Raw genomic sequence first — 23,648 nt, forward strand, 5'->3', positions numbered from 1 at the left:
CAGGTTTGTGTGGATTGGCCATGCTAAATTGTCCCATAGTGTGCAGGTTACATGCATTACCTGGGTAAATGTAGAGTAATAGGGTAGGGGAAAATCGGTCTGAGTGGGTTACTCTTTGGAGGGTCGGTGTGGACTTGCTGGGCAGAATGGCCTGTTTCCACACTGTAGGGAGTCTATATTCTGATCTGGGGGCTCTGAAAATCATAGATTAGAAAATTAAATGTGTAGTGGAAGAGTGTAGTCTCAAATGTTGATGCAACCACTAGTAGAAAACCACAAGCAAAAGGACCCAACTCTCAGGGTTTTTAACCTTTAGAAGATAAATACATATTTTTAGAGAGTATGTGAAGAAATGACGCCTGATCAAATGCCATATGGTCGGAAGTTGTGATCAGACATCACTTGGTCATGAGCCATGTGGTGTGATGTCACACAATCAAACTTGCAGGAATCCACAAACCAGAGTATGCAACCCGACTGAACTATCACAGTGGTGGGAAAGACAACTAAGACAGAACAGACAATAAAGCTATTCAGTAAGTGGGGCAATTTGATGCCTAGTTTAAGATTTTATAAGTCTTTCAGTTATAAGAGAATGGAAAGAATTCAGCAGGTGATCCAGGTTCTGGTAAAAGTTAGATAAAATGTTGTGATGAACCTTGATTTAATGAAAGGTGAGGCCAGAGTCATAGTTTAATTTTGTTTTTAAAAGAAAAAGGCTGAAAGGTTATCTGAAAACAAGGCTTGTGAGGTTTATAGAAAACCTTCCCTTGGTATGGGAGCTGTACTCAACTCTTTGTTGGGACACATGCTTTATAAACGGTTAATAGTTGTTCAAGGGAAAGATGATAAGGCAGAAACAAAAGAAATGAACTTCTTAGGAAGCATATTTTTCCACTGAGATTTAGAGTTTTTGAGGTTAGAATAGATGGTGAAAGCAACAAGGTTTAAAAAGGATGAAGAAGGATTAAGAGTGGAATCATAAAATCTGAAGAATCGATGTCATTGCTTAGATTTTAGTGACATGAAGAGAGCATATAGTATGAAGGAAGCAACAAAATTGCCCTAAACTTATCAAAGAACGTGATAGAGGTAAAACTAAAGTGATTTAATTGTGCTCGGCAGCAAGAAATTGTGTGACATCCAAATGTGACATATGACAGATGTCAAATTTGATGTTGTTCTTAACAGTTGCATTAAGTCATGTAAGAGTTTATGAATAAAGTCAGATTCTTCCTTAGGAAGAGTAGAGTAGTGACTGCAGCATCAGGACAGAAGAAGATAATGATTCGGAAGTCTGCGAGATATTAATGAGAAAAACAGGGTAGATAAAGATAACTATTTCCACATGTTGGGTATTCTAGAACGAGGGAGGAATTAGGTCTAGATGATTCAGGAGAGATGTTAGGAAGCACTTCTACACAAAAAAGGTGCTAGATTTTGGAATTTTCTTCCATAAATGCAAATGGATGCTAGATCACTTGTTAATTCTAAATCTAAGACAAATTTTTGTTAAGCAAAAGTAGTGAGGGATTTTGGCTAAAGGCAGGTATATGAAGTTAAGCCACAGAGCAGCCATGATCTCACTGAATGGCAGTACAGGCTCAAGGGACTGAATGGCCTCCTCCTGTTCCTGTGTTTGCATGTTTTGCTAAAGATACAAGGCCCATGGTTTAGGCAGCGTCAACTGACCACTGAAGGATATACAGCTAACTCTTTTTGGTGAGTTTCACATGTTGTTAGAGTGGAGGAACATTAGTAAGAAGAGAGAACTATGGCTCCAGGTTGAAGAGTTGCCTCATGAGACAATCTCGTTAATAAGCCCCATATCACAAGTCAAAATTCTGCCACTAAAAGAAATGTTAGTTAATAAAAAGTAGCTCCCAGGTTTACAAACTTTTGAATAAGATCTTGTGTACCAGTTATGTCTTGAATTTTTTCCAGTTTGCGCTTTAGATCAATTCTTTTGATTTCCTTCATGACATTTAGTAGGACATATAGATTATCTGGTGCTAGTTGTCCCTTCCTTTCCAGATCAATGCAGACATCCATAAAATTCTGAAGAAAAACAAATCATAAGAACAGTTTCTAAAGGCTCAGTGAGGTTTCTTTCCATTTTCCTTCAATGCTGTTCTGAAGGAAATAACCTTTAATATGTCATGGTTTCACAGTTGCCCACTCCCCCACTTTTCAAATGCTACTAGTAAGTATCATCAGGCTGTTTAACGAGATGAAGACATCGCAACAGAGTTTATTCATGTCCTGCGCAAATTCCACGCAATTGCTTTCCAGCTGTAGCCCTGGATAGCAGTCAGGAGGAGAAGCACTCGTGAGTTTCTTGCTATCCCAAGGATGCCAATTGCAACACGTGTACCAGGACTTTCATTGTCTGAGCATTGAGCCCTAGTCCTTTTGGTGGATACCAGCCAGTTACATATTTACCAAGTCAGTTTCACCATTTTGTAATTTTAGCAAGTAACACACCTTTTCAATAAATGGGAGTACAAAAAGAGGGCAATTTTGTGAAAGCACAAGTCGATGTTTCTGGCACAAGCCCTTCAGCAGGAATGTGATAGACTTATGCCAGACACATCCACTCTCCTGCTCCTCAGATGCTGCCTGACCTGATGTGCTTTTCCAGCACCACACATTTCAACTCTGATCCCCAGCATCTGCAGTCCTCACTTTCTCCTCCTTCTCCGCAATCTTGTAAAAACCATACAAGGTAAAAACATACTGGAATACTTCTGTAAAACTTTAAATTTTGGTTCTGTTATCTAAGAAAAGATATACTGGCATTGTAGGAAGTCTAGAGAACATTCATTAGGTCCAGAGGGAATGTCTTTTTCGGGGAGATTGAGTATGTTGGGCCTGTACTCACTGGAGTTTAGGAGAATACAAGGAAACCTTTTTGAAAAATACAGAATTCTCAGGGGACTTCAAGGGTTAGATGGTAAATGCTTTTCCTCCTTGTAGCAGAGTCGAGGACCAGAGGGCATAATTTCAGAATAAGGGGTTAAGCATGTGGTGAATCTGTAGAATTCTTTACCATAGAGGGCTCATAAGGCTGGGTACTTAAATATGTGCAAGGCTGAGATAGACAGGTTTTTAGTAAGGGAGTCAAGTGTAAAAGAAAAAAGGCAGCAAATAAGAATTGAGGATTATTAGATCATCGATAATCCAATTGAAATGCAGAACAGACCCAATGGGCCAAATGGCCTACTTCCTCTCCGACGTTTTATGTATTAGTGAATTTAACAATTCAAATTTAGAAGTTACATACACATGAATAAAGCAGACTGCTATGCAATCCAGCTTACCTTCATATCCTGAGATTTCCTCTTGGCTACTTGCAGTATAAATTTTATGTTACTGAGCTCCTCACCATTAATCTCTTTCGAAATGTTATATAGCAGCACTCTGTAATAAAAGAAGTTTTACGGCTGATTCCTGAAGGAAATTTGCAGATTATGCTCAGAGATCTAGAAATCACTATCTTGTGGTAAGTGCATAAATCAACCTATTTCTTTAAAGCATAATTTCTTGATGATGTGATTAAACTTCTTTCACCTCTATCAATCGGCTATCATTAATGAGGTGATAGCTGCTCGGCCTTTTATAAACTGCAGCAGTAAGTGTTCGCCAACAAAGATCACTGCAAATCAACAAAAATCCTAGTGTATTCAATAGTTGTCACCCTGGAACTGGACTGTTGATCAGCAACACATCGAACAATAGAGGAATTCCATGGGCAATTCCATTTACAGATTCAATGGGTGGACTGTTGGAACAAACACGGTGCTCTATTCCTGATGAAGGGCTTTTGCCTGAAACGTCAATTTTCCTGCTCCTCAGATGCTGCCTGAACTGCTGTGCTTTTCCAGCACCACTCTAATCTGGAAAGATGGTGAACAAACACGTATTCTTCTTGAAGCCAAATAAACAACATTCAGGCAAAACTTACGCAAAACCAACAATAATGAACTGAATACATGGCTTGGATGGCTGAAAAACAGCTTCTCTGCCAGGTTCCACTTTTCCAATAAAACAAATTCTGGATGACAAAAGGTAGCCTTATAGTGACCATGTAACTATTGTTGTGAGATGTTAAAGTCCATCTGGCCCGTGATGGATTGAAATCGGTGATCCTTATCTGATCTGACCTACATGTGGCCCACAGCAATGTTGTTGCCTCTTAACTGCCCTCTGGACAATAAGCAGGCAACACCCACATCCCATCAACTTTTCTTTTTAAACTTAGGGCTGTAGTGCAATTCAAACTCATTTCTCCAGAACCTAAGTCTGTGGTCTACATGACTGGTCCATTGACATTAGCACTACGCCACCACCTCCCTCTCAAATAGTCTGTGTCCCAGTGGTGGCCAAAGAGAATGTTACGAAAGGAAGCAAATCCTGCATCCTGGTTCCCATAACCATGTGGAACATCTTGGTCCATGTGACTGAAGATCTACAGGTTAAAAATTGGCCTGTTCAACCATATGAAGACTCACAGCTGAAATGCACAACCTCGAATTAAGGATGGCTGATAACATGAGTAGCTTTTCCAATGTACTCTCCTCCTACTAGATTAATTACTGAATGTCAGCAGTTGCTCAGGTATGACCCAACACAGTAACCTTTGAAAGACTATTAAATGCAATAAGAGATTGACGGAGAGGCAATTTTGAGCAAGTCAAAACAGTTTGTTTTAAAATTACTTACCGGTAGCGGGCAGCGGTGTTTTTTTTTATCTTCACAGAAAGAGCGGGAGCAGCAGGGGGAAGTGACGAAGACCAGAGGGGCAGCCGGGACCCGGAAACTGGTGTAGCGCAAGCTTACCTGGGTAGGTTTTTTTTTCCTATAAAAGCACGCAATAGTTATTGGGGACTCGATAGTTCGAGGCACAGATAGGCGGTTTTGTGGGGGCGAGAGAGACTCACGTTTGGTATGTTGCCTCCCAGGTGCAAGGGTACGTGACGTCTCTGATCATGTTTTCCGGGTCCTTAAGGGGGAGGGGGAACAGCCTGAAGTCGTGATCCACATTGGCACCAACGACATAGGTAGGAGGAGGGCTGAGGATGTTAGGCAGGCTTTCAGGGAGCTAGGTTCGAAGCTCAGAGTTAGAACAAACAGAGTTGTTGTCTCTGGTTTGTTACCCGTGCCACGTGATAGAGAGTCGAGGAATAGGGAGAGAGAATAGTTAAATGCATGGCTACAGGGATGGTGCAGGAGGGAGGGATTCCGGTATCTGGATAACTGGGGTTTTTTCTGGGGAAGGTGGGACCTCTATAAACAGGATGGTCGACACCTGAACCTGAGGGGCACCAGTATCCTTGGGGGGAGGTTTGCTAGTGCTCTTGGTGGGGGGGGGGGGGGGAGGTTTAAACTAACTCTGCAGGGGCATGGAACCTAGACTGTAGCTTTCGTGTGCAGGACCTGGAGTGTAGGGAGGTTAGGAACACGGCATCAATCTCCAAGGAGGGTGCCTGTAAACAGGAAAGTGGCTTGAAGTGTGTACACTTCAATGCAAGAAGTATACAAAATAAGGTAGGTGAACTTGCAGCGTGGGTTGGTACCTGGGATTTCGATGTTGTGGCTATTACGGAGACATGGGTAGAACAGGGACAGGATTGGCTGTTGCAGGTTCCAGGGTTTAAATGTTTTAGTAGGGACAGAGGTGGGGGTAAAAGAGGGGGAGGTGTGGCATTGCTTTTCAAAGATAGTATTACAGCAGTGGAAAGGACGATGGATGAAGACTCTCCATCTGAGGTAGTTTGGGCTGAGGTTAGGAATAGGAAAGGTGAGGTCACCTTGTTGGGAGTTTTCTACAGGCCTCCTAATAGTCTGAGAAACGTAGAAGAAAGGATTGTGAGGATGATTCAGGAGAAAAGTGAAAGTAATAGGGTGGTTGTTATGGGGGCTTTAACTTTCCTGATATTGATTGGGAAAGCTATAGCTCGAGTACGTTAGGTGGGTCGGTGTTTGAACAATGTATGCAGGAGGGTTTCCTGACACAATATGTAGACAGGCCAACAAGAGGTGAGGCCATACTGGCTTTGGTTCTGGGTAACGAACCAGGCCAGGTGTTAGAATTGGAGGTAGGTGAGCACTTTGGGGACAGTGACCACAATTCGGTGACTTTTACTCTAGTGATGGAGAGGGATAAGTGTGCACTGCAGGGCAAGAATTATAGTTGGGGGGCAGGGAAATTATGATGCGGTGAGGCATGACTTAGGATGCATGGCTTGGAAAAGTAGGCTTCAAGGCAAGGGCGTAATTGATATGTGGAGCTTGTTCAAGGAGCAACTATTGAGTGTCCTAGATAAGTATGTACCTGTCAGGCAGGGAGGAAAGGGTCGTGTGAGGGAGCCGTGGTTTAATAAGGAATTGGAATCCCTTATTAAATGGAAGAGGGCGGCCTATGTAAAGATGAGGCGTGAAGGTTCAATTGGGGCGATTGAGTGTTATAAGGTAGCCAGGAAGGAGCTGAAGAGAGAGCTAAGAGCAGCAAGGAGGGGACATGAAAGGTCCTTAGTTGGTAGGATTAGGGAAAACCCTAAGGCTTTCTATAGGTATGTCAGGAATAAAAGAATGTCTAGGGTAGGAATAGGTCCAGTCAAGGATAGTAGTGGGAAGTTGTGTGTGGAGGCTGAAGAGATTGGGGAGATACTGAATGAATACTTTTCGTCAGTATTCACTCAGGAACAGGACATTGTTGCCAATGTGAATACTGAGTCACAATTAATTAGAATGGACGGCTTTGAGGTATGTAGGGAAGAGGTGTTGGAAATTCTGGAAAGGGTGAAAATAGATAAGTCCCCTGGGCCTGATGGCATTTATCCTAGGATTCTCTGGGAAGCAAGGGAGGAGATTGCAGAGCCATTGGCCTTGATTTTTATGTCCTCGTTGTCTACAGGAATAGTGCCAGAAGACTGGAGGCTAGCAAACGTGGTTCCCTTGTTAAAGGAGGGGAGTAGGGATAACCCTATTAACTATAGGCCGGTGAGTCTCACTTCTGTTGTGGGCAAAGTCTTAGAGAGAATTGGAAGGGGTAGGATTTATGAACATCTGGATAGGAATAATGTGATCAGGGATAGTCAGCATGGTTTTGTGAAGGGCAGGTCCTGCCGCACAAACCTATTGAATTCTTCGAGAAGGTGACTAAGGAGGTGGACGAGGGTAAAGTGGTAGATGTGGTGTATATGGATTTTAGTAATGCATTTGATAAGGTTCCCCATGGTAGGCTACTGCAAAAAATACGGAGGTAAGGCATTGAGGGTGAGTTGGAGGTTTGGATTAGGAATTGGCTGGCTGGAAGAAGACAGAAGGTAGTAGTTGATGGTAAAGGTTCATCTTGGAGTGCAGTTACTAGGGGTGTTCCGCAAGGATCTGTTTTGGGACCATTGCTGTTTGTCATTTTTATAAATGACCTGGAGGAGGGGCTGGAAGGTTGGGTGAGCAAGTTTGCGGATGATACGAAAGTCGGTGGAGTTGTTGACAGTGAGGAAGGATGTGTCGGGTTACAGCGGGATATAGATAAGCTGCAGAGCTGGGCAGAAAGGTGGCAAATGGAGTTCAATGTCGCTACGTGTGAGGTGATTCACTTTTTTTTAGATTAGATTAGATTAGATTACTTACAGTGTGGAAACAGGCCCTTCGGCCCAACAAGTCCACACCGCCCCGCCGAAGCGTAACCCACCCATACCCCTACATCTACATCTAGATCTACCCCTTACCTAAAACTACGGGCAATTTAGCATGGCCAATTCACCTGACCTGCACATCTTTGGACTGTGGGAGGAAACCGAAGTACCCGGAGGAAACCCACGCAGACACGGGGAGAGCGTGCAAACTCCACACAGTCAGTCGCCTGAGGCAGGAAATGAACCTGGGTCTCTGGCGCTGTGAGGTAGCAGTGCTAACCACTGTGCCACCGTGCCGCCCAAATAAACTTTGGTAAGAGTAACAAAAAGATGGGGTACTGGGCTAATGGTCAGATACTTGGTAGTGTGGATGAGCAGAGGGATCTTGGTGTCCATGTACACAGATCTCTGAAAGTTGCCACCCAGGTAAATAGTGTGGTGAAGAAGGCATATGGCGTACTGGCTTTTATTGGTAGAGGAATCGAGTTCCGGAGTCCTGAGGTCATGTTGCAGTTGTATAAGACTCTGGTACGGCCGCATCTGGAGTATTGTGTGCAGTTTTGGTCGCCATACTATAGGAAGGATGTGGAGGCACTGGAACGGGTACAGAGGAGGTTTACCAGGATGTTGCCTGGTATGGTAGAAAGAGTATATGAGGAAAGGCTGAGGCACTTGGGGCTGTTTTCATTGGAGAAAAGAAGGTTTAGGGGTGACTTGATAGAGGTGTACAAGATGATTAGGGGTTTAGATAGGGTTGACCATGAGAACCTTTTTCCACGTATGGAGTCAGCTATTACGAGGGGGCATAGCTTTAAATTAGGGGGTGGTAGGTATAGGACAGATGTTAGGGGTAGATTCTTTAATCAGCGAGTCGTGAGTTCATGGAATGCCCTGCCAGTAGCAGTGGTGGACTCTCCCTCTTTATGGGCATTTAAACTGGCATTGGATAGGCATATGGAGGATAGTGGGCTAGTGTAGGTTAGGTGGGCTTGGATCGGTGCAACATCGAGGGCCAAAGGGCCTGTACTGCGCTGTATTCTTCTATGTTCTATGTGCACTCACACAGTATCCTTATCCTTATCCTTACTGTGGGAGCCACTGGAATACAATCAAGAATAGAATTCCTGTTTTATTTTACTACCCCAAGACAAAGACGCACAAAGCTAATTCTAGCACCTAAAACTACTATGGTTGAGATCAGCTCACTCTGAATGTAGCTGGTTCCTGCTGCTGCATCAGGCAAGACTTCACTGAAGTGGGTCTGTTTAGGTTTTGAAAGTTGCTATGATATTGTTTATCTCAATAAAGTTACATGGATAAGCATAAGCATTAGGGGCTGGAAAGATTCTTTTGAAGAGGATCAGGTGAAGAAATGTCCTTTCATCTCTTAGAAAGATGACCTTGATTACAAACCTTGAATCTTGCCTTCATTGCTCAGCCCATTGAGTATAAGAGTTGGGACACCATTTTGAAGTTATACAGGACAATAGTGGAGTCACTTTTGCAGTATTGTGTCCACTTCTGATCACCCTAATATAGGAAGGATGTTATTAAATTGGAGATAGTTCGGAAAAGATTTACAATGATGTTGCCAGGACTGGAGGGTTTGAGTTCGATGGAGAGGCTGAATAGGTTGGGACTTTTTTCACTGGAGTATAGGAAGCTGACGGGTGACCCAACAGAGGTTCATAAAATCATGACAGAGAAGGTGAGTGACAAAGGTCTTTTTCCGAGAGTAGGGGAGTTTCAAACTAGAGAGCATATTTTTAAGGTGAGGGGAGACAGATTTAAAAGGGACCTGGTGAGGGTGGTTCGTATATGGAATGAACTGCCAGAGGAATTGACAGATGCAGGTACAGTTACAACATTTAAAATACATTTGGACAGGAACATGAACAGGACAGGTTTCGAGAGATATGGGCCAAATGCAGGCAAGTGGGATTAGTTTAGTTTAGTCATGTGTTTGTGACTCTATGATTCTTACCTCATACTCAGTGTGAGGATGCTCAGAGAAGTGATTTTGAGCCATTTTAATTATCTTTCTAATGATTCATCATACCATCACACATGGGAATGCTACCTACCATGTAAGTGCCAGATACTCACGTGACTTGGCCAGAGTTGTCTATCTCATAACGCTGCAGGCAAGGATGCCCTGAGGCATGGTATATTAGAACATAGAACAATACAGCGCAGTACAAGTCCTTCAGCCCTCGATGTGAAACCAATCTGAAGCCTATTCCATATACCTATCCAGTGATAATTTAAATGCCCTAGTTGGCATATCAACTACTGTTGCAGGCAGTGCGTTCCATGCCCCTACTACTCTCAGTAAAGAAAGTATCTCTGACATCTGTCCTATATCTATTATCCCTCAATTTAAAGCTGTGGCCCCTCGTACTAGCCATTACCATCTGAGGAAAAAGGCTCTCACTATCTACCCTATCTAATCCTCTGATTATTTTGTGTCTCAATTAAGTCACCTCTCAACCTTGTTCTCTCAACAAAAACAGCCTCAGTTCCCTCAGCCTTTCCTTGTAAGACTTTCCCTCCATATCAGGCAACATCCTAGTAAATCACCTCTGAACCCTTTCCAAATCTTCCACATCCTCCCTATAATGCAGTGACCAGTACTGTACACAATACTCCAAGTGCGGCCACATCAGTGTTTTGTACAGATGCAGCATGATCTCGTGTTTCCGAAACTCAATCCCTCTACCAATAAAAGCTAACACACCACATTCCTTCTTAACAACCCTGTCAAACTGGGTGGCAACTTTCAGAGATCTATGTACATGGACATCGAGATCTCTCTGATCATCCACACAACCAAGAATCTTACCATTAGCTCAGTACTCTGCATTCCTGTTACTCCTTCCAAAGTAAATTACCTCACACTTTTCCGCATCAAACTCCATTTGCCACCCAGCTCTGTAGCTTATATATGTCCCTCTGTCACCTACAACATCCTTTGTCACTATCCACAACTCTACTGACCTTAGTGTCATCCACAAATTTATTAACCCATCCTTCTATACCCTCATCTAGGTCAATTATAAAAGTGATAAACAGCAGTGGACCCACAACAGATCCTTGCAGTACACCACTAGTAACCAAACTCCAGGATGAACATTTCCCATCAACCACCACCCTCTTTCTTCTTTCAGCTAGCCAATTTCTGATCCAAACTGCTAAATTATGCTCAATTCCATGCCTCTGTATTTTCTGCAATAGCCTACCATGGTGAACCTTATCAAACACCTTACTGAAATCCATATACACCACATCAACCACTTTACCTTCGTCCACCTGTTTGGTCACCTTCTCAAAGACCTCAATGAGGTTTGTGAGGCACAACCTACCCTTCACAAAACCGTGTTGACTATCCCTAATCAACTTATTCATTTCTATGCGATTACAAATCTTGTCTCTTATAACCATTTCCAACACCTTACCCATACCGAAGTAAGGCTCACTAGTCTATAATTACCAGGGTTCTCTCTACTCCCCTTCTTGGACATTTGCTATTCTGGCATCTGGCACTATTCCTGTAGACAATGATGACATAAAGATCAAAGCCAAAGTCTCTGCAATCTCCTCCCTGGCTTCCCAGAGAATCCTAGGATAAATCCCACAGCTCAGGGACTTATCTATTTTCACACTTTCCAGAATTGCTATCACCTCCTCCTTGTGAACCTCAATCCCGTCTAGTCTCATAGCCTGTATTTCAGCATTCTCCTCAACAACAGTGTGAATACTGATAAAAAATATTCAGTTAGTGCTTCCCCTATTTCCTCTGACTCCACGCACAACTTCCCACCACTATCCTTGATTGGTCCTAATCTTACTCTAGTTATTCTTTTATTCCTTATGTACCTATAGAAAGCCTTAGGGTTTTCCTTGATCCTATCCACCAATGACTTCTCATGTCCCCTCCTGACTCTTCTTAGCTCTCTCCTTAGGTCTTTCCTGGCTAACTTGTAACTCTGAAGTGCCCTAACTGAGCCATCACATCTCATCCTTTCATAAGCCTCCTTCTTCCTCTTGACAAGAGATTCAACTTCTTTAGTAAACCATGGCTCCTTCGCTCAACCACTTCCTCCCTGCCTGACAGGTACATACTTATCAAGGACACACAGTAGCTGTTCCTTTAATAAGCTCCACATTTCAATTGTGCCTATTGCCTGCAGTTTCCTTCTCCATCTTCTGCATCCCTAAATCTTGCCTCAGCGTATCATAATTGCCTTTCCCCCAGCCATAACTCTTGCCCTGTGGTATATACCTATCCTTTGCTTTCGCTAATTTAAACATAACTGAATGGTGGTCACTATCACGAAAGTGATCACCTTCCTCCAAATCCAACACCTGGCCAGGTCCATTACCCAGTACCAAATCCAATGTGGCCTCGCCTCTTGTTGGCCTGTCTACATACTGTGTCAGGAAACCCTCCTGCACACATTGGACTAAAACTGACCCATCTAAAGTACTCAAACTATAGTATTCCCAGTCAATATTTAGAAAGTTAAAGCCCCCATAACAACTACCCTTTTATTCTCGCTCCTCCCCAGAATCATCTTTGCAATCCTTTCTCGACTCGTGAGACCATGCAGATGCCATGACAAAGAATGGACACCGCACAACAATCACCAGACAGGCATGTTCCCTCCTGGTCGGGGGAACACTTCAGCGGTCAAGGGCATTCGCCTCTGATCTTCAGGTAAGTGCCCTCCAAGGCGGCCTTCAAGATACACAACAGCACAGAATCAACAAAGCAGAAACTGATTGCCAATTTCTGTACCCAAGAAGATAGCCTCAACCGTCCTTACTGTCCTGTTTTGACATCACCACCTTAATAAATTGGAATGATTTTTCTACCTTAATTAGTTTGCACAGTTTTGGATTACTTATTACTTTGGTTAGACCCTCGGCATGCAACTCTTATACCTATCATGTTATTCCAATCATTCAGTTCATCTCCAGCACCACCTTATTTTAATTTTTTTGTAATTATCTCTCTGCCTCATTTACTTGGTTTATTGGTCATTCTCTTGCTTGTTATTCAGCTGTTGACACTTTACTCACACCGTCTAATACTCTTGGTCATCTGCAGAGACGTATTATTCGACACTCATTCACACCAGTTGGATGATCTTTCGATCTCTCTGCCTGTAAATTCGGCGTTCTGTGTGCTCCCCTCTCATTTTGCCTGACGAAGGGGCGGCACTCTGAAAGCCTGTGATTTCAAATCAACCTGTTGGACTATAACCTATGACTTCTGACTCAGGCTGATTAGTCATGGCAAATGTGGGATCATGAGAATGAATAGAAGATTGGGATTGGGTGAGATGTTCTTCAGAGGGTCAGCGTGGACTCAATAGGACAAATGGCCTCTTTATGCACTGAGGAACTCTATGATTGGTGGGCTGTACAAGAAATTTGTTTTGAATGTGGATATGGCCTGTCAATACAGAGGAGGACATTGCATTTATATAGCATCTTCTAATATTTCTCAGTGTCTTCAGGAGACTGATCTGTACCAAATTACTTTGGAAGCAGTGTTGTTATGTCGACAAATGCACTCTCTCTTGGTACATAGAAAGATCCCACCAGTAGCAGTTGAATTAGAGTGAGCCTATTGTGCATCAAACGTATGTCTGGGAATGCAGATACAATCAGATGCTTCACCCCCCCTAACCCTGATAACCTTTCACCCCCTTGGCTTAACAAGAATCTACCTGCATTTTAAAAATAGTCAAGGATTCTGATTCCAACACCTTTTCCAAAAACTCATGACCCTCTGAGAGGAACAGTTTAATCTAATCTCTGTTTTAAATGGGCAACATCTGAATGTTAAACAGTGACAAGTGGTTCTAAATTCTCCCACAAAGGAAATATCTTCTCTACATCTACCCTGTTGAGACCTGTCAGGGAGATTTCACATGTTTCAATCATCTTACTCTTTTTAACTCCACCAGATATAAGCCTTGCCTGTCCAACATTTCCTCATAAACCAACTAGAACATAAGAACATAGAACAGGAGAGCACAGTACAGGCCCTTCTGCCTTCAATGTTGTGCCAACCTTTTATCCTCGTCTAAGATCAAACTAACCTACATACCCTTCATTTTATTATCATCCATGTCCCTATCAAAGAGTCGCTTAAATGTCCCTAATGTATCTGACTACTACCACCACTGGCAGTGCATTCCACACACTCACCACTCTCTGTGTAAAGAACTGACCTCTGACATTTCCCCTAAACCTTCTTCTCAATCACCTTAAAATTATGCCCACTCGTGATAGCCATTTCTGCCCTGGGAAAAAGTCTCTGACCATTCACTCTGTCTGTGCCTCACATCATCTTGTACACCTCTATCAAGTCACCTCTCACCCTTCTTCACTCCAAAGAAAAGCCTTAGTTCCCTCAACCTTTCTTCATAAGACATGCCCTCCAGTCCAGGCAGCATCCTGGTAAATCTCCTTTGCACCCTCTCCAAAGCTTTCGCATCCTTCCTATGATGAGCCGACCAGAACTGAACACAATGTTCCAAGTGTGGCCTAACCAGGGCTCTCTCGAGCTGCAGCATAACCTCGCTGCTCTTAAACTCAATACCCCTGCCCATGAAAGCCAACACACCATACATCTTCTTAACAACCCTATCACCTTGGGTGGAAAGTTTGAGGGATCTATGGACATGGACCCCAAGATCCCTATGTTCCTCCACACTGCCAAGAATGCTGCCTTTAACCCTGTAATTTGCATTCAAATTTGGCCCTCCAAAATGAATCACTTCACACTTTTCCAGGTTGAACTCCATCTGCCCACTTCTCAGCCCAGTTCTGCATCCTGTCAATGTCCCGTTGCAACCTACAACAGCCCTCCACACCATCCACAACCCCACAAACCGACCCTACCAAGACATATATAAAAGTCACAAAGAGGAGAGGTCCCAGAACCAATCCCTGCGAACACTACTGGTCACTGAGTTCCAGGCTTACTTTCCATTAACTATCACCCTCTGTCTCTATGTGCCAGCCAATTCTGCATCCAGGACAGCCAAATTGCCCTGTATTCCATGCCTCCTTACTTTCTGAATGAGCCTACCATGGGGAACCTTATCAAAAGCCTTCCTAAAATCCATATACACCACATCCATTGCTCTGCATTCCTTTTTTTAAGAATCATAGGATTTCTACATAGAATCCTAGAATACCTTTGACCCAACAATTCCACACTGACCCTCTGAAGAGTAACCCACCCAGACCCGTTCCCTCATTACTCTACATTTACTTTGACTAATGAACCTAGCCTACACATCCCTGAACACTATAGGCAGTTTAGCATGGCCAATTCACCTAACCTGCACATCTTTGGACTATGGGAGGAAACCGAAGCACTTGGAGTAAACCCATGCAGAAATGTGCAAACTCTATACAGTCAGTTGCCTGAGGCTGCAATTAAACTTGAGTCCCTGGCACTGTGAGGCTGCAGTGCTAACCACTGATCCACCATGCCACCTTCATCATTGTGTTTTGTCACATCCACAAATAATTCCACAAGGCTTGTGGGGCATGACCTGCCCCTCACAAAGCCATGCTGACGATCTCTAATCAAACTATGGTTTTCCAACTAATCATAATTCCTGTCTCTCAGAATCCTCTCCAATAATTTGCCCACCACAGATGTAAGACTGACTGGTCTGTAATTCCCAGCTTTATCCCTATTCCCTTTCTTGAACAAGAAAATAACATTTACCACCCTCCAACCATCTGGCACAACTCCAGTGAACACTGAGGATGTAAAGAGCATTGCCAAAGGCGCAGCAATGTCTTCCCTCGCTTCCCGTAGTAACCTTAGGTGCATCCCGTCTTGCTCAGACGACTTATCTATCCTTATGTTTTTTAAACTTTTTTTGCAAACCCTCCTCCTTAACATCAATCTGTTTGAGCATATCAGCCGGTTTCACACAGTCCTCACAAATTACAAGGTCCCTCTCACAGTGAATACTGAAGCAAAGTATTCATGAAGAACCTCCCCTACTTCCTCCGACTCCAGACAAGTTCCCTCCACTATCCCTGATTGGCACTACCCCCACTCTGGGCATCCTCTTGTTTCTCATATAAGTGTAGAATACCTTGGGGTTTTCCTTAATCCTACCCACTAAAGCCTTTTCATGCCCCCTTCTAGCTCTCCTAAGTCCATTCTTCAGTTCCTTCCTAGCTACCTCAAAATCCTCTAAAACTCTGTCTGATCCTTGCCTCCTCAGCCTTCCTTCTTCCTCTTGACTAGATGTTCCACATCCCTTGTCACCCAAAGTTCTTTCAACCTACCATCCCTTCCTTGTCTCAGTGGGATAAACCTGTCCAGCACCATCAGTAGATGCTTCCTAAACAACCTCCACATTTCTGTTTTGCATTTCCCTGAGAACATCTGCTCCCAATTTACGCACCCCAATTTCTGCCTAATAGCATTGTAATCCCCCTCCCCCAATTAAATACTTTCCCATACCATCTGCTCCTTTCCCTCTCCATGAATAGAATAAAGGTCAGGGAGTTGTGATCACTGTCACTGAAATGCTGTCCCACTGTGAGATCTGACGCCTGGCCTGGTCCATTGCTCAGCACCAAATCCAAAGTGGCCTCCCCTCTAGTCAGCCTATCTACATATTGAGTCAAAAAGTGTGGCAGTGGAAAAGCACAGCAGGTCAGGCAGCATCCAAACAGCAGAAGAGTTGACATTTCAAGCATAAGCCCTTCATCAGAAAGTCCTCACTTTCTCCAGTTACATACGGAGTCAGGAAACCTTCCTGGACACACCTGACAAAAACTGCTCCATCCAAACTATTTGCACAAAGGACGTTCCAATCAATATTAGGGAAGTTAAATCACCCATGACAACAACCCTGTTACTTCCGCACCTTTCCAAAATCTGCCTCCCAATCTGCTCCTCCATGTCTCTGTTACTATTGGGGGGCCTGTAGAAAACTCCCAATAAAGTGACTACCCCTTTTCTGTTTCTGTCTTCCACCCACTCTATGGACAAACACTCCCCAACAATCTCCCTTTCTGCAGCTGTAACACCATCCCTGATTAGTAATGCCACACCTCCACCTCCTTTATTCCAACCACACCCCCCCCCCCCACCCCTGCCCACTCCCCGTTCCTTTTGAAACATCTAAATTTTGGAACATCCAACAACCATTCCTGCCCCTGTGATATCTAAATCTCCGTAATGGTCACAACACTATAGTTCCAAGTATTGATCCATGCTCTGAAGTTCGTCACCCTTATTCCTGATACTTCTTGCATTAAAATAGACACACCTCAACCTATCACACTGACTGCAACTTTGCCCTAACAACTGCCTATCCCTCCTCACAGGCTCTCTGCACACTGTATCTGCCTGTTCACCAGCTACCCCATCCTATAAGCCGTAGCTCCGGTTCCAACCCCCCCTGCCAAAATAGTTTGAATTCTCCTGAAGAGCTCTAGCAAACCTCCCAATATTAGTTCCCCTCCAGTTCAGGTGCAGCCTGTCCTTCCTATACAGGTCCTACCTTCCCCAGAAGGTACTCCAATGATCCACATATCTGAAGGCCTCCCTCCTCCACCAGCTCTGCAGCCACGTATTCATCTGCACTCCTAGCCTCACTAGCTCATAGCACTGGTAGCAATCCTGATACTATTACTCTGCTTGTCCTGCCTTTTAGCTTCAAACCTAACTCCCTATAATCACTTTACAGGTCTTCATCTCATTCCGAGTCAACAACTCTGTCATTCCAGGTATTAGCCTGGTAAATCCTCTCTGAACTCTCTCTAACACATTTACATTCTTTCTTAAATAAAATGATCAATACTGTGCACAGTACAGCAGATGTGGTTTCACCAAAGGGCGAAGGTCATACAGTGATACAGTCATACAGCATGGAAACAGACCTATAACCAATCTAACCAATCCATGCTGACCATTTTAAACATTGTAACTATTTCTACATCCACTCTTCATCTGGAGGTTCATTCCACAGACAAACCCACTGTCTGTGTGAAAAAGTTGCCCCTCATGTCCTTTTTAAATCTTTCTCCTCACACCTTATAAATATGCCCCCTAGTTTTGAAATACCCCACATCAGGGAAAAGAAATCTGCCATTGACCTCATCTACACTCTTCCAGGTTTTAAAAACCTCTATAAAGCCACCTCTCAGCCTCCAGTGCTTCAGCCTATCCAGCCTCTCTCTATCACTCAAACCTTCCATTACCTGCAAGTCCTGGTAAATCTGTTTTGAATGCTGTCCAGCTTGATAATATCCTTCCTATGGCAGGGTGACCAGAACTGGACACAGTATTCCAGAAAATGCCTCATCAACATCCTGTATAACTTCAACATGATTTCCTAACCCCTATACTCAAAGAAAAGCCAGAAAAACTGCAGATGCTCCAACTCAGAAACAAAAACAGAAATTGCTGGAAAAGCTCAGCAGGTCAGGCAGCATCCATGGAGAGAAATCAGAGTTAACGTTTGGGTCTGGTGTTCTACAGAAGGGTTACTTGATTTGAAATGTTAACTCACATTTCTCTCCACAGATGCTGCCAGACTTGCTGAGCTTTTCCAGCAATTTCTGCTTCTGCTCCTATTCTCAAAGGTCTGAGTAATGAAGGTAAGCGTGCTAAATACCTTCTTAACCACCTTGTCTAATGTGATGTAAACTTCAATAACTATGAACCTGAACCCTCAGGTCTCTCTGTTCTACAACACTACCCAAGGCCCTTATTTAAATTGTATAATTCCTGCTGTGCTTTGTCTTCCCAATACCACGCATTTATCCAAATTAAATTCCATCTGCCATTCCTTAGCCCAATGGCCCAATCCGCCAAGAACACTTTGTCATCTTAGATAACCTTCTTCACTGTTGCTATGCCACCAATTTTGGTGTCACCCGTAAAATTACTAACCGTGCTTTTTGTCTTCTCATCTAACTCATTACATAAATGACAAGCAAAAGCAGAGGTCTGTGAGAAAAGTAAAGAATTTTTTCATAGACAGAGAGGGGCTGCTGAGTGGTCATGCAAACTAGATAGTATCCCACGCTCCAGGATTGGATGAAATGTATCCCAGGTTGTTGAACGAGATACAAGAGGAAATAACAGGGGAGCTTGCAAAAAAATGTAATTCCTCTCTGGCCACAGGAGAGGAGCAAGAGAACTGGGGATAGCTCGTGTGATACCATTATTTGAGAAGAGAACAAAGGATAAGTCAGGAAACTACAAGCTGGCCGGTCTAACCTCGGTGGGGGAGAAACTATTGGAAGCAATTCTCAGGGACAGAATTAATCTTGTTATGAGACGAGGTAAACCCCTCCCTGCTAATTTAAACCTGCAACACAGAAAAGATTCATCCTGTGCTGTTATCTGTTAAAATATGAGAGGCAAAGATCTATTCCAGAAGTCACTATTTAGAGTAAACATCAACAACTTTATTCTGTAAGTCCAACGGGGAATATTAAACCCAACAACTATTTCCAACTCCTTTCTCTTAAATCTATCTTTTACCTCCCACTCTACAATACTAGTCCAATAAAAAAAATTCTGATTAAGATTTACAAAAAAAAATCACATTTCAAAACCAGCAGACTACATTTGCAGGTCTTTGGCATTTCTCTATCTAACTGTTCAAGATGTCCGGTTTTACACCCCAAAACATTATATCGTTTCACTGGTTTTAATATTATTCGAATACAAAATTCAAATTTGATTGGATTTTGTGATCTTGGGGCATAATTTAAACTGATTGGCCAAATTTGAATTTGTTTTTGTTTGGTGGCAACTCAGCTGCAGCTATTTGTTTCCACCAAGTGTTACATTCCTCCTTTGTTTAGAACTCTCTGGGCTGTGTCAGTCAGTCCTTGCTAGCTTTTCAATTCTCTTAAAGGTACAGTACATCTCTACACCTTCATAACATTTCGAATTGGAGAGACAGCGATTAACCAACAAGAATCAGTATGGTTTTCTTCAGGTGAGGTCATGTTTGTATATGATAGTTGACAGTAAAGTCAAATATACAGTTTTAACATCTGTGGTTGCGAGCTTTGAGAAGTTTTTTTCAAATGTTCCATTAAAACGACAGCTATATTCAGAAACAGCTAAAACGGATGATGCAGGCCCAAAGTGGTGGAAGCACACATAAGTTGTAAGTGATGAGCACCTGAGTGTGACTACAATAGATTGCCAGAGTTGAGTATCTCCCAGAGTTCAGTGAAGAAAGGAGAAAGGTATTTGGGAAAACAAAGCATCTGATTAGTGAGCGGAATTGATCAGTTCATCGATTCTTTAAAGTCAATTTAAGGTCTTTAACTTGGTGTTTAGCTCTCTTAGAGTCATAGAGATGTACAGCATGGAAACAGACCCTTCGGTCCAACCTGTCTGTGCCGACCAGATATCCCAACCCAGTCTAGTCCCACCTGCCAGCACCCGGCCCATATCCCTCCAAACCCTTCCTATTCATATACCCATCCAAATGCCTCTTAGATGTTGCAATTGTACCAGCCTCCACCACATCCTCTGGCAGCTCATTCTGTACACGTACCACCCTCTGCGTAAAAAAGTTGCCCCTCAGGTCTCTTATCTCTTATATCTTTCCCCTCTCACCCTAAACCTATGCCCTCTAGTTCTGGACTCCCCTACACCGAGGAAAAGACTTTGTGTATTTATCCTATCCATGCCCCTCATAATTTTATAAACCTCTATAAGGTCACCCCTCAGTCTCCGACGCTCCAGGGAAAACAGCCCCAGCCTGTTCAACCTCTCCCTATAGCTCAAAACCTCCAACTCTGGCAACACCCTTGTAAATCTTTTCTGAACCCTTTCAAGTTTCACAACATCTTTCCGATAGGAAGGAGACCAGAATTGCATGCAATATTCCAACAGTGGCCTAACCAATGTCCTGTAAAGCCGCAACATGACCTCCCACGTCCTGTACTCAATACTCTGACTGATAAAGGAAAGCATAACAAATGCCTTCTTCACTATCCATCTACCTGCGACTCCACTTTCAAGGAGCTCTTGCCTTTTTTCATCGAAATAAAAGAACTATAGTAAAATAAAAAGATAAATAAAATTTTAAAAATGATTCTTCAAGTATAAATAAATAAAACATGATAGAGATGGCAGTTTGGATGACGTGTTGCACCTACAGCATACGGGAGACATAAGACCATAAGGGATCGGGGCAGAATTAGGGCATTCAGCTCACTGAGTCTGCTGCACGATTTGATCATGGCTGATATGTTTCTCAACCCCATTCTCCTGCTGTCACACTTTATTACAATCCAAGATGGCAGCACCAGAAAGGCAGGCTCCTGGGTCTGTCCACTCCGAACTGGCCACTTCCTCCCTTCTTTCTTTCCCCTTTTTGTCTTCTTTCTTTCTCTTTATCTTCTTCCTGTCAGTGGTGGCATGATGGTGACATCGCAGAGGAGGGTGGGCACAACAGGACTCTTGGCAGGGCGGCAGACTGATCTGGCAGCAGAGCTGGGGTCTCTTGGTTGTGGTAGGCCTGGAACGGGGACTCCAGACCTTAGTGAGGCATTGGTGAAGTGGTAAGCCCAGATTGGGGACTCCAGGCATTGGCAAGGCAGTAGCCTCAACGAAACCAAGGATTCCTGCTTGTGGTAGGCCCAGAGCAGGGGCTTCAGGCTTCGGCAAGCTGGGGACTGAAGCAGTGGCAGTGTGGTATGCCCAGAACAAGGACTCCAGGGAGCAGTGGAGCCAAGGATTCCTGGTTGCAGTAAGTCTGGAGCAAGGTCTCATTGTTATTGGCAAGGTGGCAGTGGCAGCTGAGCTGGGCGTTCATGGTTGTGGGGGCGAGTGGGGGTCCAGGCGAATGTGGCATCAGTGGCCCATTGGCAGGGCGGGCCCAGAGACAAAGCAATCGCATTTGAAGAGTGGTGACTCCGACATTGGTAGGTCCAGCACTGGCAGCAGAGGGGTGATGGTGCAGGCGTTGTTGGTCCAGCAGCTCAGGATTCGGGCCTTATGGTGAAGGCGGCCAAATGAAAATTGACTGTCAACTATAACATTTTATTCTTAAACTAATCAATATGATGCCGGGATTGTGGCAACGGTTGAAGCTTTTCACTGTATTTTACTGTGTTGCTCATCGGAGAGAACAAGTGACAATAAATCATCATTCATTGTTCACCACATATTCCCTGATTCCTCCTATTAATAAAGATATCATCTATCTTCGTCTTAAATATACTTAATGATTTGCCCTCCACAGCTCTGTCCGGCAATGATTTTCATAGATTAACAACCCTCTGGCTGAAGAAATTCCTCTTCATCTCAGTTCTAAAGGGTTACCCTTCATTCTGAGACTGTGCCCTTGGGTCTTAGTCTCTTCTAGTGGAGGGAACATCTTTTCCACATCTGCTCCTCTGCCAGTGTACACGCTGACAGCTGAGATCCATACTGAGTGCCATGTGTTACTCAACCTTTCTTACCGTCAACACTTTACTCTTCTCATTAGTGCCCCACCCTGCATTTATGTCTTTCTCAGCTTATAATGAGTAATTTCTTTGATTTCCTATCTCTTTCTCTCTCTCTGTCTGTCTGGGCAAAATCTCCATGCACTCTTATAAATCACCCCCATCCCCTCGCCTCACCCCACCATCAGCATAAATACCACCCTTTCCCAGCTATGTTCAGTTCTGATGAAAAATCAATGGATCCTAAAGAGAGTGTTTCTCTCTCCATTGATGCTGCCAAATCTGCTGAGTTTCTCCAGCATTCTCTGTGTTTATCATGGAATCCTGAAGAGTGGAATAAGGTGAATAGCCAACGTCTTTTCCCAGGGTAGGGGAGTCCAAAACTAGAGGCATAGGTTTAAAGTAAGAGAGGAAAGCTTTAAAGGAGACCTGAGGGGCAATGTTTCACACAGAGGGTGGTACATATATGGAACAAACTACCAGAGGAAGTGGTAAAGACTGGTAATTAGATTAGACTCCCTACAGTATGGAAACAGGCCATTTGGCCCAACAAGTCCACACGGACGCTCGGAAGAGTAACCCACCCAGACCCATTTCCCTCTGACTAATGTACCTATCACAATGGGCAATTTAGAATGGTCAATTCACTTGACCTTCACATCTTTAGACTGTGAGAGGAAACCTGAGCACCTCAAGGAAACCCACACAGAAACAAGGATAATGTACAAACTCCACGCAGTCATCCAAGGCTGGCATCGAATCCAGGTACCTGGCACTGAGCCACCATGCCACCCTGACAACATTACAACATTTAAAAGACACTTGGCTAGATATATGGATAGGAAACATTGAGAGAGATATGGGCCAAATGGGATGGGTTCAGTTCAGGAAACCTGGTTGGCATGGACAAGTTGTGCCACAGAGCCTGTTTCCCTGCTCTATAAGGAGAAAGTGAGGATTGTAGGTGCTGGAGATCAGAGCTTAAAAATGTGTTGCTGGAAAAACGCAGCAGGTCAGGCAGCATCAAAGGAGCAGGAGAATCGACGTTTCGGGCATGAGCTCCCTGCTATATAACTCTGTCCTCAGCACCTTTTGCTATACTGCAGTGTGCTACATCCATCTCACACTTGCTCCAAATGTCAAAGCTTACATGGCAAAAAACTGCATGCGCAGGCAGCCATGTCTCAACATTTTTCGGGAGAAGTCCTCACTGAAGACAGTGGAGGCACCTTTCAGTCAAAGGGTCCCAGCACAGTTAAGTCAAGGCCAACGTCTGTCCTAGCCTATCCAGCCTCTCCTTATAACTCAAACCTTGCAGTCTTGGTAATATTCTTGTCAATATATTTTGCATCCTTTCCAGTTTAAAAACATCCTTCCTATACCAGAGCAATCAGAATTCTACACAGTACTCCAAATGCAGCCTTACCACTGTCTTGTACAGCTATAACATGACATCCCACTGCCCGTACTCACTGCTCTGACCGATAAAGACACCACTCTATCTACCAGTAATGCCATTTTCAA

At 43.7% G+C, this 23,648-nt stretch overlaps 1 protein-coding gene and 1 long non-coding RNA gene across 3 annotated transcripts in view; one reads left to right on the forward strand and one right to left on the reverse strand.

The window, feature by feature from the left end:
• Nucleotides 1-23,648, forward strand: part of LOC140481947 (uncharacterized) — a 69,903-nt gene that overhangs the window by 44,538 nt on the left and 1,717 nt on the right. The window contains exons 2-4 of one of the 2 annotated variants that reach the window (XR_011961637.1): nt 3,414-3,502; nt 4,760-4,843; nt 12,212-12,360. This is a non-coding gene — a long non-coding RNA (uncharacterized lncRNA). Of the gene's footprint in view, nt 1-3,413; nt 3,503-3,544; nt 4,844-12,211; nt 12,361-23,648 lie in introns of those variants that run through there. The other variant, XR_011961636.1, reaches the window with a different exon arrangement.
• LOC140481945 (caspase-8-like) overlaps nt 1-23,648 on the reverse strand; it is a 65,678-nt gene that overhangs the window by 26,568 nt on the left and 15,462 nt on the right. Inside the window, exons 3-4 of the mRNA XM_072578690.1 lie at nt 3,321-3,420; nt 1,920-2,058 (exon numbers count right to left, since the gene is read on the reverse strand). Of these exons, the coding sequence (XP_072434791.1) occupies nt 1,920-2,058; nt 3,321-3,420 (239 nt within the window). The remainder of the gene's footprint in view (nt 1-1,919; nt 2,059-3,320; nt 3,421-23,648) is intronic.

This window comes from Chiloscyllium punctatum, chromosome 10 (genome assembly GCF_047496795.1).
Source record: "Chiloscyllium punctatum isolate Juve2018m chromosome 10, sChiPun1.3, whole genome shotgun sequence".
Taxonomy (NCBI): domain Eukaryota; kingdom Metazoa; phylum Chordata; class Chondrichthyes; order Orectolobiformes; family Hemiscylliidae; genus Chiloscyllium; species Chiloscyllium punctatum.